The sequence below is a fragment of the Antedon mediterranea genome, chromosome 3, assembly GCF_964355755.1.
Source record: "Antedon mediterranea chromosome 3, ecAntMedi1.1, whole genome shotgun sequence".
Lineage (NCBI taxonomy): Eukaryota > Metazoa > Echinodermata > Crinoidea > Comatulida > Antedonidae > Antedon > Antedon mediterranea.
The window spans coordinates 17,843,263-17,862,881 of NC_092672.1; the positions used below are offsets into that span (position 1 = coordinate 17,843,263).

Below are 19,619 nucleotides of genomic sequence, written 5' to 3' on the forward strand. Positions count from 1 at the left end.
ATATTAGGAGGTTATCTTGCAGATTTCTTTTGACTGGTTTTCATGTATATAATAAAAGAATGCAATTAATTTGAATGTAAAGAAAAAAATCTGTATTTAAATAGTGCTCTTTTCCAGAAGGAAAACAGTTGGGTTGGTGGTCTTGTTGACATTACTCAAGATTAGGGAATCGAACTGGATATCCAATCAAACTCGCTCTTCAACACAAAACACACAAATCCTTCACTACAAAATCAACACTTTTTTAAACATTGTCTCGTACATAATTTCAAAAGAATGTTGCATTAAATTGTATTACTATTTTTATGTACTTTATTCGAAAACAATAAATAATTTTAAAATAATATATTAATGTAATCATGCCTATTGCATATCATTCAAGCAATTATGATGCAGTTTGTTTCTAGGGATTAATTAACTTATGGGTAGTACAAATATGTGATTGATAAGTAAACTATATACGAAATATATATTTTTTCTTATTATATTGAAAACATGCACACAAACTATAAAAGCCAGGGGAATTTTAAACAAGGTATTCATTTACCAGTTTTCATCAAAAATCCTTTTTATTTTTCAATATGTAAAATATTGACATAAATTGATATACACACATTGTGCTCATTCAAACAAGTACAATAATATATTAATTTGAGCATAATTTGTCATTAAAACATAAGCTCATAATGTTGATGATTATTGACGCATTTCAATTCAGTAAACTATCCGGTTGATGCATGCAAGTCTCACAAAACTATTTTATACTATTTTGAATATAACATGCATGAATAAAAATGAGATTCACTTTGGTCCACAAAAATATACTAATAAATTGTACAATATGAATTATGTTCATATAAAATTATATAATTATAGAAGCAGGATAGAAAATATGTTTGTGCACTTCCCAAATAGCTCCTCTGTAAAAAAATGCATTTTGATTATTGTCCAGGTGCCTTAAGTGATTTGGCCAACAATGCTGTGATTGCTAACGATACATCACCACCATTGTTTTGTAATTCTACAATAGCATCCTCTCTGGAAAACCCAGCATCTGTTATTTTCTTAATGTCACTATCAGAAAATGTTGCTCTTGATGCGTCTGAACCTGTAATTATATGAAAGAAAAATATATTTTGAAGAATGAATATTCAAATTTGGTAAAGCAAGAAAAAATATATTGAGGTCCAGAAAATTTGACTTCAGCAATTGGTTTAGGATGGTCAAACAATCATTTTTGGCATGGTGACACATTTTGAAAATGCGTCGAAAGGTCAAAGGTCAGGTTGAAAGACCAAACACCAATAGGTCCTTAAATCTTGATAACCACTGGTCACAGCAAGGTAATTTTGGTCTGAAATTGATCAGAAGGTATAGATTTATATTCAGTCTAATGGGATGCCATTTCTGAACTTTGACCCACAACCCAGGGCATTAATTTTGTCTTAAATCTAAGACGAACAACACCCTGCCTTAAGATGAAAAATTTCGTCTTATCTCATTTCTGCAACAGAAACATTCTTTTTTGACAACGCGAGCGCGCTAGGCCGGAACATTGAACATTCGGAAAGGCTACGCTAGTGCGTTTTACGCTGTACTACGGACGCTAAAATAATGATATCGATCTTCACAAAGATGGCCTAGAAATTGGACGAGCAAAACAAATATTTTCGGGATAGGTACGACCCAATTGACTAGCTTTTAGAAAACTGTATCGCTTGCCAAGGGTCGCTGTCATTGATAAAAATAAATAAATGTTGATTTGATTTAAGTTTAGAGTGAATGATTTTCGTATGTATTTCCGACTGTTGTGCTCTTTCTCTATTTCAAGTAATAAAAACAATAGTAGCCAGAATGCGCCCTCTCTTGTTGGGAGTGAAAATACGGAGATAAAATGTTATAGCGCCGCCATCGCTAAGAGAAAAAAGCTAATACGCATGCGTAAGCAAGAATTTTTCGTCTTAAGACATAATTTGCTGCCCTCTAGAGTTTAATTTTGCGCATGTGCAAAGTAAAATGACCTAAGACAATTTTTCTGCTAAGACGGTTTGATAAATAAGATTAAGTTATTTGCTTAAGCACTTCTTAAATATTTCAGCTTAAGCAAAAATATAAGCAAATATTGATAAATGCCAACCCAGGCCTACAAGATTTATTCATACGGCCAATGCCTTTTTTTATAGGAACTTGGGATATACGAAACTACTCACTACTTTATCTTGTAAGTTGCCCCTGAGTAGCAAAAAAAAATCCCTAGCCCTAAAAGATGTAATCATGTCACACAAGTTGACTGTTTCTTTTCCACTGAAAGTATTACTCATTGGAACATATGCTAGTAAATTTAAGTTAAGTTTTATTTTAAAGTTATATTATATAAGCATTATATTATGTATTACCATATTTAATATAGACATGCATAATCTGCAAGAAAAACGATGAAGAGTTACCGCGATTTAAGAAATACAAATCACAGCTAACCGTAGGCTTTCAGTGATACCTTTTTGAATGCTACACAAGACATCATTTCAGCAAAGACTCATGATTTCATGTATTACCATACGGTCAAAAGATCGGTACACAAGGTCATCAATGAACCACAAACTACACCACGAACACATATGCATTCTATATCTGACTTGCCTCACTTAAATTTTATGGATGTTTTAGAACAGAGCTGCATATTTTACATGCACATAAAATGAAACAAATAAAATATTCAGGCAATAGTTTTGAAAAACTCCATAAAGTAGAAACGATGGAAAGTACAAAACAGTCAGCGTTTACTATCTTTAGGTTCAGAAGATTTAGTAGCATTGAAGCACACTACCATAATACATGCAAGATTAAATTTCTTTATGATGCCAATGAAGCTGTAGAATCTAGTTTTGAGGTTGGCATATCTAACAGAAAAACACACAAAGAAGCATATCAAGCATTGGTGAGGTACGTTGAAAATGAAATAATTTTTAAATGTATACCAAAATATGCCTGTTAAATCATGGATTATTATATATTAAATATTATATGGCGGTCGGAGGTTCCGACGATGATATGCTTGTCGGACATTTGTTACTAAATTAAAGACCACATCAATGTAGCAAAAATAATGGGTATACCTAGACAAAATTAGAAAAGAATTTATTTTTGTGGTACCCATCAGAACAACAATTTCACAAATCACACCTCGGTCACACCTTAGGAACATATGCAAATTAAGGGTAAAATCTGGGTACCCATCCAACCGTTAGTTGTAGAGAGTTAATTTTTTTTTTTTTTTTCTAAATTCTTCTTATGGAAGTTTTTGTCAAAAATGACTGGAAGTTCTGTATTTGACCTTTGACCTTATTTTCAAAGGATTTATGTAATTTTTACAAGATTTACGTATCTCCATAACTACTCGGGTAGAAACTTCATTTTAGTCTATACAGTACTTTCACATATGATGAGGGAATGGAATTCTACTAATCACACGGCAGCTATTTCGTAAAGGTCTGTCATTTTGCTGCTTCGAACATAAAGAAGTTGTTTAAATGCAACAAAAGCTGCAGAAGGTGTTCGTAATGATGTTGGATACTTGTTATCAACGACAATTACAGATTAGCATTATGTACATTCACTTCAAGTATTTTGTAGGTGTTTTAGCGATTTTTTTGTTGACAAAATTACAACAATTAAAAATAATATTGTCACAAATAATTTTGATTCTGATTTTTCATCATGGACATCTCCATTTCTGTGTTTTTATCATCTGAGATACACCAGCTTATCAAGTAAGTCATGCAGTCTTGATCCAGCCCCCACCTGGCTTGTTAAGGAGAATGCTGAAGCTCTTCTTCCATCTCTCACCAGCATTGTCAGATTTTCGATCTCTGGAAACTGGAGTTCTTCAAGGGTCTTGCATTGGCTCTTATACTCTTTTTTTACCATACCTATTGGTGACATAATTTGCAAGCACTGTTTCTTGTATCATCGCAGATGATACTCAGTTATACTTAAGTTTTAATCTAAGGACTCATGTGAACCTGGTAGATCTCTTGGCATCCTTGAAAGTTGTTTGATTCGTATTCGTAGATATATTGATATACCCACTTGTGAAAATGCTGTACGTTTTGTTTGTCTTGGCACGACTTGACTATTATAATTCTTTATTTCTTGGCACATCTAGCAAAGAAATCAAACATTTTTAAGTTTTGCAAAATAGGGCAGCCAAGCTAGTTTTTAACTTGAGAAAGTTTGATCATATGTCTAATTTATTTAAAGAACTTCACTGGCTTAAAATTGAACAGCATATAATCTACAAAATATCCACTCCTGTTTACTAATCAGTTTCTGGGTCTGTGCCAATTTATCTGCAGGATTTAATCTCAACTCATGTCCCAACACGAAAGGGTCTTTGCTCTGAAACTGACCCTCTTGTTTTATCTAATTCAAAAACACACCTTAAATCTTACCCCAAGGGTTTTTTTGCACAAGCGTCACTAGTTTGGAACCAGCTTCCACTCCATATCCGTCAATGTAAATCTCTTAGGCAATTGAAGTCACTTCTAAAATCTCACCTTTTCAATAATTCTTATTGGTCTTTTAGCTCTGTGAGACATCAGTAAAAAGCGCTTTTTAAAAATTTATTATTATTACTAAGTTTTCCGATCACTGAAATACCATTGCACATTCCGAAAAAAAAACAGAGAAGGCAATCCTTGTGAAGATTTTAGAAACAAGACAATCTGTTTCTCATAAGAAAAATACTCGAAATATACTTGTCCGAATGAAGTTTTACCTCGTCATAATGTGTCTACATATAGGAAAATCTTTGCAGATATCATGATTAAGATATGTTCAGGCAGTGGAAATTCTGTTCACCTGTTGTTGGACAAATATATAGAACCATCTATCAAAGATGTCGAAAAGGTGTGCAGAGCAGCACATAGACTTGCCCCAAGTCTGTAGTTATTTTGAGGCTTCTCGATGTTTGTCTGAAATACAGACGCGTATAGAAATTGATTTGCAAACCGCAAACATCAGATAAGAATGACGTAGGTATTACTTACTTACTTAAGGCGACCTCGGCCGGACTGCTATGATGGCTCTCCAGGTGATTCTATCTGTCATGGTTGTTGAAAGCTCTTCTGCTTTAAGTCCAGTGTCCTTAATTATTGTGTCTAGGTCTAGATAGGAGGTTTTAGGACGCCCTGGATTCTAATGTCCATTACATGTTGTGGTCTCCATGATTTCCTCTCAGCTTCGGAAACAGTGCCCAGCAAATCTCAATCATCTCTCTTTGATTTTCTCTGAGATGGGAGGGAGATTACCATATAGCTCTTTGTTGGTCAACCTTTCTTTCCAGCTGATATTGAAAGCAGATCTCAGCATCCTGGTGTAGCAACCATCAAGTGATTTTCTGATTTGTTTGGTAATTGTCGAGGTTTCTGACATGTTTGATTGAAATTTATATTTATACTGGGTAACCTCTTCAGTCAAAGACCCAGAGGGCCCAGTTGTTGATCAGTGGCTGTGATGTACTAATACACCGGGGTAACCCCCTACTCGTCTCGAAAGATGTACTAGGTTCTTTAAAGTGCACACGAGCTAGATGTGTACACTGGACCTACGGTTTATAGTCCTTATCCGAGAAGACTCGTTCTACCACCAGAACCATGGAGTGAGTGAGCCTCGAACCCCTGCCGATGTTATGGCTACGTAATTACGGTTCCACTGTCTTAACCGCTCGGCCACTCACTCACTCTTTCTGCTTCATAAAGGACTACACTTTCAACTGTAGCTTGGAACAAGCGTTGTTTGATCTTCCTTGGGAGATTTGACTTCCATATTTTGGAAAGGGCATTGGAGGATTTCCAGGCAAGTGCCTTGCGTACCCGAGATATTTAAAGTCGGTCACAGATTTGAGTTTACTGTCGTCAATGGTGAATAATTCAGCATTCTGGTCGTGGTTGAAGAGAATGCACTTTGTTTTGCTAGCATTCATGGGTAGCCCAACTTGAAGAGCAGCTTCCTCGACTTCGATCAGGAATTTCTGTGCTTGGTCTATAGTGTTTGAGTGAAGTCCAATATCATCCGCAAAGTCAAGGTCTGTTACTACCTTTGGCCCAATTTGCCGAGGTTTGATAGTAAAACCCAGTTCTTCCTTCCTACCACAGGTGGCTGTCCTGAGGCAGTAGTCCAGGGTTATTATAAATAAATACGGAGCAAGAGTATCTCCCTGTAGTACACCAGCAAGGATTTCAAAAAGCTTCGACTCGCCACCAGGGTATTGACATTGGCTTGTGTGTAGGTATCTTCAATGGCATCAATCATGATTTTTGGGATTCCATAGGCTGTGAGTATTTTCAGCATCTTTCCTCTGTGTATGGTATCGAATGCCTTTTTGAAGTCTATGTAGGTAATAACAGCACTGAAATTATTGGATCCGTCAAAAGGCTAGAATATGTGATACAGACCCTCCCTGAATCCATTTTGATTTTTCCTCAGTAGATTGTCAATGTGTGGTCTAAGCCTGTTCAAGATCATTCTGTGTCATTTATTCTTGTCTTTGCAACAAGAGAATTTAGACAGATGCCTCTATAGTTGCCAGTCTGACTTAGGTCTCCTGATTTTGATACAGAGATTAGATTTAGCACAGACCACTGGTCAGGTTTCTGTCTCTCTATTAATGCCCTATTGCAAAACTCAAGAATGATGTCAGCCATGTCACATTTGGTAAGCAGTTCTGGGGGGATGTAGTCATCTCCAAAGCTTTTTCCATTCTTATGGACTTTTTGGTTTTCTGGTACTCCTCATTATCAAACTCATCACACCTTATTCGAAATTTCTTCATTTTCCTTTCTTACCATTGGTGGATTTCCTAACAGTTGCTTGAGGTGAGTGTACCAGTTCTCAATTTGTGGGAGAGTATGCAGAGATGACAGTACTTTCTGGATTCCCACTAAATGTTGCTTTGATAATTCTTGTACTTTCACAGGTTATGGAGGTCAGACTCTTCTTTGCAGATGGGCTCAACAGAATTCCTACTCCACCAACTGCAACTCCAGCTCTGTTTCTTGCAGCTGATGCTGTGATTAGTTGAAACCCTTCAATGAGATTTTCATACCTTAGCTGTTCATCTATATGCACTATCCTATGTTCCTGGATGCAAAGCACATCAATGTTGTACTTCTGTGCAAGAGTACACGTAGACGTAGGTTAACATGCCGTATTTAGCTATATGGGGCGGGTCGTATGTAAATATATAGATTTCAAATCAACCATTGATTGAACTTATGTCATTTTGGTTCCCAAAAGAGTACTTATGATCGAGTCGAGTAAGACTTTTGAAAGGAAATATAAATTGTGACAGGTATGTGTGTTGCGGTTTAAGTTACAATAACAAGTCTAAGCCTAGCGGTCGTACTCATATGATATGAGCGAACTGGAAACTAAAACGCCAATATGGGCCTAGGTGTACATTAACCACCGGCATTACTACTGGGTGGGAATTAATGTAAACAATATGTTCCAGTTTTCCAAAACCATATAAAAAGTCATCTGAAATCATATTTAGCATGTAAACAGTTTTATTTCAATGATAAATGTGAATTGGCTACAAAATTCTTCAACCTTTCTTCCTGCAGAGGAAAGAAACATCATTGGTAAAAGTGACTATAAATGGGTGATATGACAGGAATTTTTGGTTGGAGAAATCTTGAACTTACCCTCATTGCTATATGTACTTGAAAGAAGTGCATTTATTGCTTTTTCAATATCGCCATCATGGTTGGTTAATTGTTCTATCGCTTGTTCGCGAGAAAATCCAAGGTGTGTTATTTTGCTAATGTCCTGAGATGAAAAGCCTGATGAAGTAGATGCATCTACAAATGAAGACAACATTATTTAAGCATTTTAGTTACAGGGTTAGGGCAAGGTAGTATATTAGTGTCAGCCATAGTGCATCCAGAATGTACCTCTGCACTTATTTTGCAAATATATCATTAGAACATCAATGATGCAATATCCCACTGTATTGAAAATATACGTTTAGAATGCATAAAGTGTCCCTTGCTATTCAGTAAAAAGCATTTCAATCACTTGCCATAAAATCAGGAGATTCCCCATCACACAGTTGTACAAGACAACGGAAAACCTCTAATTATGCATACAGTAAAATTACATAGTAAAGTGTCATTAAAATGGTTGGTTGTTGCAAATTTACCCATTGCATCATTGGCAAGAGCTTTAGCAAGGTCCATGTCTTCAGTTAGTGCATCATCTGATGAAGGTGCACGATTGAGCTTAGCACACGCTGGAAGCTCAGCTTCTGATAAAAATGGCGTCTCTGTTCCAGTAGTTCCTATCCTAAGAACATTCCTTTCAAGATCTATGCTACACTGTTGGAATTAGAACATTTCAAAAACATGATAAGCTAGAGGGTACTCCGAGAGTACAAACCTGGTGGTGGTGCAGTTTGTTCAATGTTAGAGTTCGAGGAGAAAGGTTATTGTTGGTTCATCCAGGTATTGCCATGCACAAAATAGAACACCATAAATTTTGGGACGATTTTGTTTTCAAGTACATTTCGGTTGAATTTCCATAATGTTCAATTAGGCGCCTTTGGCTCTAGCTTATGAATATGGGGTACATAATGAGAACGGTTGATTGTCAAAAATGATGGTACATACAAACTATACTCAACTTTAAAGGACAACTTGACCGAGGACTATATTTTAACAACGTATTAGGGATGTACCTATGATTTCAGAACAAACGTGAGATTAAGGATATCACCGCCGCCGTCAATAGTGCATCGCAAAATCTACTTTAAAATGAGTTTTCACTGTTGTTAAAATACAAGAGATAGGTACCGTCACTTCAATTCTCACAAAGCGCAAACTTTTCTAGTAAACACACTTTTAAAATAAATCGTGAAAAATATAAATGTTGAATTTTGTTCTTGTTTCTTTTGCCTATCTGGATATTAAAGTGTTTCTTCAAATTACCAGACTAAACATTTTGGCCAATTTAAGCCTAATACAGGTCAAATTAGCAATTGAAGTGACGGTACCTATCTCTTGTATTAACAACAGCGGAAACTTATTAAGTAGATTTTGCGATGCACCATTGATGTCACAGCAATTGACGGCGACGGCTGTCCGATGAGCGCATGCGGCAATATCCTTAATCTCTCGATTGTTCTGAAATCATATGTACATCCCTAATACGTTGTTAAAATATGGTCCTCGGTCAAGTTGTCCTTTAACTTGTGTTGTCTTACCTGATGTCTTTTGAGCATGTCCAAACCAAGAAGCATATCCATTGGTTGTTCTTCAAGAATGGAAAAGGATGATTGGAGAAAATCTGGACCTATTTGTATTTGACCTTATAAAGAGGCAAATGAATTAAAGTTTTACCAGTCAAATCAGTATTACTTAAATAATTGATTTTTTATATAGCTTTTTGCATATTTAATCACTATTGATGTCCAGCCATTTTTTCCTGTCAAGAGAATTTGACTTCAGAAATTGGTTTAGGGTGGTCAAACATCATTTTTGGCTTGGTTACACATTTTGAAAATGACCGGAAATGCCATTTCTGACGTTTGACCCACAACCCAGGGCATGTATGTGTCTCTGTAACTATTAGTCGTAGACACTTGAATGTGGTCTTAAATTTTTTTTAATCACATTTTGTTTGTTACACATTTTGAAAAATGAATTCATCACATCACATGATAAATTCAAACGCGTTGCCCACGATACACCATACGGTAGGCTACACCAGGCCCGTAAACTAGTTTTTATAGAGGGGTTAGAATTTGGAAGCCTTTGATAGACCAACGAATTACGATTAATTTGTATGTGTTATTCAAATTTCAAATACACCGGTGAATGATGGTTTCGTTTTTCTGACCAAGCATCCCAATTTTTTTTCGCCCAACAGCAAAAAATTGATTTGTATTGATATAAGGAAACAAAAAAACAGTGTTGGCATAGTTTGCGTTTCAATTTATCATGTGATACCTGAAAACAAAGGCTTCACTTTTTCATAACTTGTTATTCCGTTTTAAAACATATTCATTCCTAGTATTTTAAGACCAAAACTATCACTTTGTGACCTAGTTGTTAAATATTTATATGGTCATTTTCTTGATCAGTGGTCATAATATGTCTGTTGTTGTTGTTGTTGTTGTCATTAGAGTGATATCAATATTTTGATATTAAGCAAAGACAACATTCGCTAGTTATTAAAAATGTAAGTCAACAGAGACGAGGGCACCCACCAACTCAGTCACGTGTATGACCCTGTCATTAAACAGAATAGGCCCTCTAGAGGTCAGTCTGTTTGATGATAGATCGTCATTATTTCTGAAGAAGCTGTCCGATCAGGACAGCGAAACTGTCAAGGTTAGTTTTTACTAATTATTGGTTTGGAAAAAAGAATATTTTCAATATATGTATTAATTAATATTTACAGTACTTCGGCCTAGATATACATCGACTACATAAAAAATACTAATATTTCAATCTTATACACATGTGCGACTTGTTCACCGAAATATACAGTAACTAATACCAAAGAAACAAATAGAAATAAAAACAATAACTTACCTAAGTGAACTCTACCTATAATCTTTTGAACTCCAACACCTTTTGCAATTCCAGCCCATCGTTTATCTACTAATCGCATGATGTTACAGCGTTTTGCACAATCTGAACTCATTATAGTCATTTGGGCACCTACAAAAAAATGTGGTTGAAACAATTGTGTACAAAACAATAACTACAAAAATGTGACACATGATATGGAAATGCCAAAGTTACTGCTTGGACTTTTAAAATTTATTTTGATGTACAAATGCCGGCATATGAAAGATACATAATATTATACATTAATGCATATATTTCACCTCTACTTTACCGTTCTGTATATTTGAGTTTAACCTTGATTTGAGTTTGACCTTGATTTTCAGATTATGGCATTAACATGCACTAAATACTGTAGGAACTTTCATCAGATACTGAATTTATTTGAATAAATGCCCGGGCGTTTATTGTTCAGGAGGGGTTTTAGGAGGACTGTTGAACCCACAAATGTGAAAACGCCCACAAATGTGAAAACAACCACAAATGTGAAAACGCATCACCCACAAATGTGAAAACAACCACAAATGTGAAAACGCATCACCCACAAATGTGAAAACAACCACAAATGTGAAAACGCATCCACCACAAATGTGAAAACAGCGCCCACAAATGTGAAAACGTTCATCGCCCACAAATGTGATAACGCCCACAAATGTAAAAAAAGAGAGACTTTTTCGCCCACAAATGTAAAAAATAATCAGATCAAATTTAATGCTAGATTCAGACAAACATTACAGTATATCATGATTGTATTGAGTTGTTTCAATAATTGTTTGTTCACGATACGTCTGTTAGGGTCGTCGTTAACACGTTTGATTATTATCATTTGCTGCTCGTGCGCGTGATATTTGCACGTTAACTCGTTTGTTTAATGAACGTAATAGTTCAAGACAATATTTGTTTTTTGCTGCGCGCGTGCACCATACTTCAAGGTCAAGGCCATGTTATATCATTGTTGCTTCTACTGTGTGGTTGTTGGCTTACTATTATGTACGTATAGTTATAAGTCGATGTTCGTTATTTTTTTTTGCGCGCGCACACGATACAACAAGGTCAAGGTTAAATTGCTACTTGTATGTAGTGTGTGGTTATTAACTCGTTGGCTTACTGTTATGTACGTATAGTTCCAAGTCGATGCTCGATTCGATGTTTTTGGGCGCGTACACGATACCTCAAGGTCAAGGTCATATCTATTGCTACTTGTGGTTGTTAACTCGTTGGCTTATTGTTATGTACGTATAGTTCCAAGTCGATGGTCGATTCGATGTTTTTCGTGCGCGTGCACGATACTACAAGGTCATATATCATTGCTGCTTGAAGTGCAGTTGCAGCATTATGTACGTATTATAGCTCCAAGGAAGTCGATGCTCGGTGTACACGATACTACAAGATCAATGCTATACTCGTCGTTCAGTTATTGCAGTAGTTCCTAATGTTCAATTTTTTTTACAAAACTATAACCACAAGATAATAATACAAGAGCTAGAGCAAGAACAACTAATAAAAGAATATTTCTTTATTTTAGAGCGATAAACAAATTGTAACATAGAATAATACCGTAACACCAATATCCAACCAAACATAATACACGATACGATAGTATCAAACTTGTCACGAACATGTATTCTATAAAACATACTATGAAATCTATAACAATTATACTAATGGACAAAACTTCCTACTATACTACTATTTACATTCGTGGTTTAATCTGATGCTTATTGTTTAATTTGTATATCTATTTTTAGCAGATAATTATAAAGATATACGGAGAATAATATTACCTATTGAATGCATTAAAATTTAACTTTAAGCGCGATGTTGAAAGGCTAATACACACCTGCTCCAACTTAACTATCTCAATATTTGACACGGAGATTGGTAATAATATTAGTCCCATATTTATAAATAATAGATATAACTTACAAGTTATGTAGATAATAAATATTAAAAATTTTCCATTTCTTCAAATGATGAAGAATAAACAATTAAGCAGAATAATACTAATTTATGATATTAATGATAGATTTTGTACTCCGTATATCTTTTAAATATTTTTTCAACACAAATATATTGAGCAATAGGCGGATTTACACACAAATAGTAGCTACTGTACCTTAATTTCTGTTTACTCCTATCCGATATAGTTTAATAATATGTATTTTTTTTGCAATCACATCCTCACCTTTCTGTAAACTTCCAACACAGTTTCGTGTTTACAGTTTCGTCGGTAATCACTACAGTTTTAAAATTGATGTTAATTTATATTACTAGATGGCACGCTCGCTTCGCTCGCGTACCATCTAGGTCGTGCCCACAGATGGTTCTCGAATACACAGTATTTCCAGCGAGAAAAAAATGGAGATTTCAAATGTACGTACCGCAGGACTATAATACATTGTCGTTTACAGAAACGAATAAATATACACAATGATTTATGTAGTCAACCAAAATTAGCACCCTGGGAATTACTTCCGAGAGAGAAACAAAATGAGTCAACATTTTTTATTTGGACTCATTTAAACAAACCCAATTTGTGTTTTGTATGTAACATTAAGGGTTGAGGGATGGGGGAAGAAGATAGGTACAAAGAGGAAACATTTTAAAATATATTCTTATCCACTCAGTAACGAAATATTGTTTTTAATGTGTTAGGCCTATAATAGGCCTATAAATAATATACCACTAAATACAGTAAAACATTTACGATTTAATACGGTACTTTGTTAAAACTCTCACTGTCATAGTCGATTGAAATAGTAAAGTACATGTAACGATACACCACTACGACGTTTATATATTTTTAAATTATTAATTAATACAAACGTTGAGAAGCAACTGTCAGTAATAACGTTTATTTATTTGTATATTATATGTTTATAATCTAACAGTAGGGCCTACCCACACTCACAGTAATAAAGTTTATTTGTATATATTTTTATATTTCATCTAACAGTACCAACACTCACAGTAAGAAATTTGCGATTCAAATTGCGATCAAAAGTGGTTAATACCTTAACAGTATTGTACAGCATTGCAATACTATTTATGTTTATTCTCCAAGGGGGCCCATAAATCTAAATCTATACCTCTATGGTTAAACCAAATAATTTGGAATGTTTATTTGTATATTATATGTTTATAATCTAACAGTAGGGCCTACCCACACTCACAGTAATAAAGTTTATTTGTATATATTTTTATATTACATCTAACAGTACCAACACTCACAGTAAGAAATTTGCGATTCAAATTGCGATCAAAAGTGGTTAATACCTTAACAGTATTGTACAGCATTGCAATACTATTTATGTTTATTCTCCAAGGGGGCCCATAAATCTAAATCTATACCTCTATGGTTAAACCAAATAATTTGGAATGTTCCATTCATCACAAATCAATACATTTGTAAAAACGTATATTAAATGTATCAAAATAGTATTTTTTAAAGAAAATCGGCCTGTCTTCAACATTATGATGCTGTACTCGAACTGTTCAACCGGTTTTCAGCTATTAAAAACAATTATCGTAGGAGGAGATAGGAAAATGCGAAGCCTCCTCGCATTTTTGTGGCGGGTATTTTTCAAGATGGACATCCATTAGACAGTGTATACCACGATCGGAAAACACCCCTATTTGGGGCAAATCGTTGAACCTAAATTCGTTTTAATCGTCAATAACTAATTATCTAACTTAATTTAATTAGTAAACAGGGTTACATCAGGTGGTTAAAATCAGTACCGAAAGTACGAACCAACTTTATATACCATCGAGTAAAAATTCTAGAAGTAAGGCGCGATTTACCGAATTTTGCCCTTACGTAAATTTATATATAGATTAAACACCATAATTTTACAGAAGTTTAGGTTTAGATTTAGGTTTAAACAAGAACTATTTCTTACAAAAAACGCCGCCGTAAACAGATTTATTTATCAACTGGAAAATTATTACTATGGGCCTGTTTCTATTGAAAAATAAAAAAAGAACGGTTTTTTGGAAACCGGTTTCGGCTGTTGTTTATAAATAAAGATCGCGTTGCAGCTCAATTTTTACTCCAATAAAACCGGTTCCGTCCATGTGCGTTCGTTATGAATGACGTCATTATATACACCACAATGCAGTTCGTTAGGCGGAAGCGCGATTTGATCGAGGTCATGTTTACTTTTTTTCGCATAGCGCGATCCCCAAGAAATAGCATCCATTTCATCATAGAAGGGGGAATTATTACCTGAAACGTTATTGTGGTCCTTGGTTAAAGTATAGGTAGGCCTACGTCGCACCCTCTGATATTGTCAAGTTGAACTCGTCTATTTTTCACACGCTTTACAATATTCTTAAAAACATGTAGGCCTATTATACGCGAGTCTTTCTTCCGACTCCCGACAAGTCCCCTCATCTTCTTTCCTTCACATATTTTTTACGAACCTCGTAATAGCATCGGTCAACATTTTTTAGTTAAATAAAATACTCACTATCTAGAGAAATAAAAATGACTTAGGCCTAGGTCCTATCGCGCGAGTTTGACTGCGAGTTGACCGCAATCATCCCAGTGCAGCAGACTGCAGAGTTCAGTTTTTGGGGTCAAATTGAGACCGCGATTGTGTTGCAGCTAAAAATTGCTCCGCGGAAACCGGTTTCAGAACGGTTCTTTGCGATCGAGACCGCAATCAATTGGGGTTTTTGAAACCGTTTTTAAGATCGGTTCTTTTTTGTGGTTTTTTGTGGGGACCCATTTCTGCTGGCAAGAAAAAACGGTTCTTGAAAAGAACGGTATTCAAAACCGTATTCTCTGCTCTATAGAAACAGGCCCTTTATGTTAAACCAAAAAAATACATACACAATTGATATAAATACCTTAGTTTGTCTGTGTATTTTTTATAACAAAGGTAAAAGTGAACGAAAGGAAGACCAAGCAAGACCAGAGCTCGACCCAATTAGTCACCTAAATACATTAAAATAAATTGGAATTTATTATGTGCCTTGTTATTTATATATACACACCACATACAGTATATCTTTAATTTTTTTAAATTATGTATTTAAATCTTTATGTTTATGTGTAATTAAAAGGTAGTTCTGATATAAATTAATTAAACACATAAAAGCATTGAATTGATAATGGTGTCAATTTCTGTTTCAAGCATAAAACATCAAGGGGTAGAAATGTCGGGATGTCTTGCCTTAGACATCTTGCTGGGGAATCCCTACTGTGTGTGTACAGACATCAGATTATAGACAATAGAAAGCGCGTATGCATCTTCAATACATAGTATATGCTACACATACTAGCTAGGGTATGTCATTACAATAATATTGAAAGGATATTTTGTTATTGTTAGAACCTAATATATAGAACTTATACATTATAAATTATATAATTTGTGGGTTTTACAGCTTCTTCTTCTTTTAAATTTAATACTGCACACAATATAATAAAAAAAACACAAACTACAACATTGTCATTATTGTCTACCAACAAAATGTCTAATTTCACAGAACTTTCGTTATACATCATCCACCGACACTGTATAACCATGACCTTGTAGTATCGTGCACGCGCGCAAAACATCGAACTTCGACTTGAAACTATACGTACATATCAGTAAGCCAACGAGTTAACAACCACACACCACAAGTAGCAATGGTATACAAGTCATGACCTTTGTAGTATCGTGCACGCGCACAAAAAACATCGAATCGAACATCGACTTGGAACTATACGAACATAACAAACAATAAGCCAACGAATTAACAACCACAAGTAGCAATAGTATATTATGAACTTGACCTTGTGGTATCGTGTACGCGCACAAAAACATCGAATCGAGCATCGACTTGAACTATACGTACATAACAGTAAGCCAACGAGTTAATAACCACATAACTACATACAAGTAGCAATTTAACCTTGACCTTTTAGTATCGTGTGCACGCGCAAAAAAACATAGAACATCGACTTATAACTATACGTACATAATAGTAAGCCAACAACCACACACTAGAAGCAACAATGATATAACATGGCCTTGACCTTGAAGTATGGTGCACGCGCGCAGCAAATAACAAATATTGTCTTGAACTATTACGTTCATTAAACAAACGAGTTAACGTGCAAATATCGCGCGCATGAGCAGCAAATTATAATAATCCAACGCGTTAACCACGACCCTAACAGACGTATCGTGAACAAACAATTATTGAAACAACTCAATACAATCATGATATAATGTAGTACCTCGATCAAAATTGTTTGAGTCTAGCATTAAATTTGATCTGATTTTTTTTTTTTACATTTGTGGCCGAAAAATTCTCATTTTTTTTTACATTTGTGGGCGTTATCACATTTGTGGGCGATGATCGTTTTCACATTAATTTGTGGGCGCTGTTTATTACATTTGTGGTTGATGCGTTTTCACATTTGTGGTTGTTTTCACATTTGTGGGTGATGCGTTTTCACATTTGTGGTTGTTTTCACATTTGTGGGTGATGCGTTTTCACATTTGTGGTTGTTTTCACATTTGTGGGCGTTTTTACATTTGTGGGTTCAACAAGGGCGTTTATTCGAGGGAGGCGTTCATTTATTTGGGTGCAATATGGTAACATATATAATCAAATACAGTAAATACTGCATAGTTATGAAAAAATACAACACAATTAATATCGAAAAGTGATAAAATACAGTAAAATTGTATCAAAATTCTTGGTAAATTGTAGATCACCAACGAATTCTACTACAAATAGAAATGTTTTGTTATACAAATAATAAATGTTTATGAGTGTAATGGTAAAAATAATGGCATGAGGTGAATGATGAAAGGCGTGGCCAAGTTGAAATATATATAATTTGATTTTGATTTTATCTTGCGCTTTCAGACAGTTTCGTCTAGCTGTCAGCTTGACATCATCAGTGGCTATGTGTTTGATGCCGATTGGCCTCTTTCCAGCCACTGAATGTTTTGGGTGTGTAGCCTAGGGGACCAGTCAGCGTCAGGAGTTGATCGTAAATACAGAGGTCCCAAGTTCCTCGAAATTTTTCAGTTTTTCCAATTCCCCCCCCAAATTTTAATGCAGATCCCCGCCTCCCCGAAAATGTTTTGTTTCTCCCCAAAAATCTGGAAGATTTAGGCCTAGGCTAGCTAGGTCCAGCCTAGAGATTTTTCAACTAAAATAACTGAAATTAAACAACATTTTCCCAAAACAAATATGTTATTTTACAATTAACACGATCCTGGCACTGTTTTATTTATAATGATTTCTTTACAAATTAACAGCCAAGCACAGCAAGTCTACTATGTTATTAACAAAATTATCGTAGACCTAAAACAGTAGGTGGTTAGGCTTTACCATGCTTGAAAGGTGTCTGACATTACCCATTGTTTATTACTGAACATACAGTAGGGAGGTGGTAGGCCTATTCAATTTGTTATTGGATATCCCCAGATGATCCCAAGATTTGTTGTATAACTATAACATAATATTAGCTTATATAGTGCCCTGTATATGATTTTTAATTTGTATAGCACGTCCTCTATTGTTTACCCAAAATTTGTTTTTTTCAACTTGGTACCTCTGTGGATGGATATGTGGAAGTTTGTGCGCGTCTTTGTCTCTATTCATCGTTTTATCCCGTTTATGCTTATGCTTATAGATTATTTAATTTCACGTTTGAGCCAAACTTGTTCTTTGTGTAATATGTCTATATTATCCCAGTTAGGTATATGAGTATGCAGAGTCATATGGTCCATGATCGACGACCAAGTTTTTAATTTTATGGTATAAAGTATGTTCGTATACTGTATGTTATAGTTTTTAAATGTTCTCAAGATTTTCTCTGAAAGGCTGTGATGGACACATGGGATGGATACTGACCCTCTTATGTCTTCCGCTAGGGGTTTTATGTCCGTTTTTTGTTTTTTTAAGTTACTTTGTACGGTACCTTTCTAATCGTCCATGATGGGTAGTTACACTGTTTTAGTGAAGTATGTATCGTTTCTGTTTTGTTCTGTTTGTCTGTATTGTTTGAGATTATTGTGTTACATTTGTGTAGAAGTGTGCAGATAACAGACAACTTATAGTTGGGGAGCCAGAAAGAGTTTACGTGCACCCTCTAGCAAACTATGTTAACAATGTTTTTTGCTTCCATATATCAATACAAATCAATTTTTTGCTGTTGGCCAAAAAAACATTGGGATGCTTGGTCAGTACAGCAGCCAAAATCATAATGTCAATATGGTCAAAGATAGAACTATGCATAACTTGGTAACTACTAGGTTTATTGGAATATTTTTTGTGCCAAACTACTCAGAAGACCAATATTTCTATTCACTCTAATGGGAAACTTTTACCAAAAGTGGACAGAACCCCCTTTTCTGACCAATGGTCAAGAAATTGGCCATATAAATATCTCATCAACCACTGGTCAGAAAGTGATAATTGTGGTCTCAAATTACTCGCAAAGTATATGTTTATATTTATTCTAATGTAATAAAAATCATAAAACTGTCAATAAACCCTTAATTTTGACCTTTGACATAGCCAGCACAAACATTTTTTGCTTAGAGCACACTTTTCATATCTCAAAAATTGTTGGGCGGATATGGTTGTAGTTGGTGTCAAAATACTCAGAAGATACATATTTCTATTCACTGTAATGGACAACTTTTGCCAAAAATGACTGTGAAACTTTATTTTTGACCATTGGTCAAGAAAATGGCCATCACTATCTCAGCAACCACTAGTCAGAAAGTTATAATTTTAGTTTCAAATTACTCACAATATATATAATTATATTTGCTCTAATACAACAGAAATACACAAAATGTTAAAAAACATTTGGACATTTAACCTATAGCTGGTACAAACATTTTTGCGTTAAGCACACTTACATTTTTAATAACAAGCAAATATTGTCTTGCTTAATATCAAAATATCAGTGACTGTTGTGTGAGTATGGTACTATGAATACTTTGTATCGGAAGTCCTAAGTAG

The 19,619-nt window shown here is 35.0% G+C and overlaps 1 protein-coding gene across 2 annotated transcripts in view; it reads right to left on the reverse strand.

The window, feature by feature from the left end:
- Window positions 1–313: 313 nt before the first annotated feature.
- LOC140044982 (protein DDI1 homolog 2-like) overlaps window positions 314–19,619 on the reverse strand; it is a 40,042-nt gene continuing 20,736 nt past the window's right edge. For both annotated transcript variants that reach the window (XM_072089704.1, XM_072089703.1), the window contains exons 5-9: window positions 10,596–10,724; window positions 9,263–9,366; window positions 8,204–8,378; window positions 7,707–7,862; window positions 314–1,108 (exon numbers count right to left, since the gene is read on the reverse strand). In XM_072089704.1, the coding sequence (XP_071945805.1) occupies window positions 942–1,108; window positions 7,707–7,862; window positions 8,204–8,378; window positions 9,263–9,366; window positions 10,596–10,724 (731 nt within the window). In that variant the 3' untranslated portion in view covers window positions 314–941. The remainder of the gene's footprint in view (window positions 1,109–7,706; window positions 7,863–8,203; window positions 8,379–9,262; window positions 9,367–10,595; window positions 10,725–19,619) is intronic.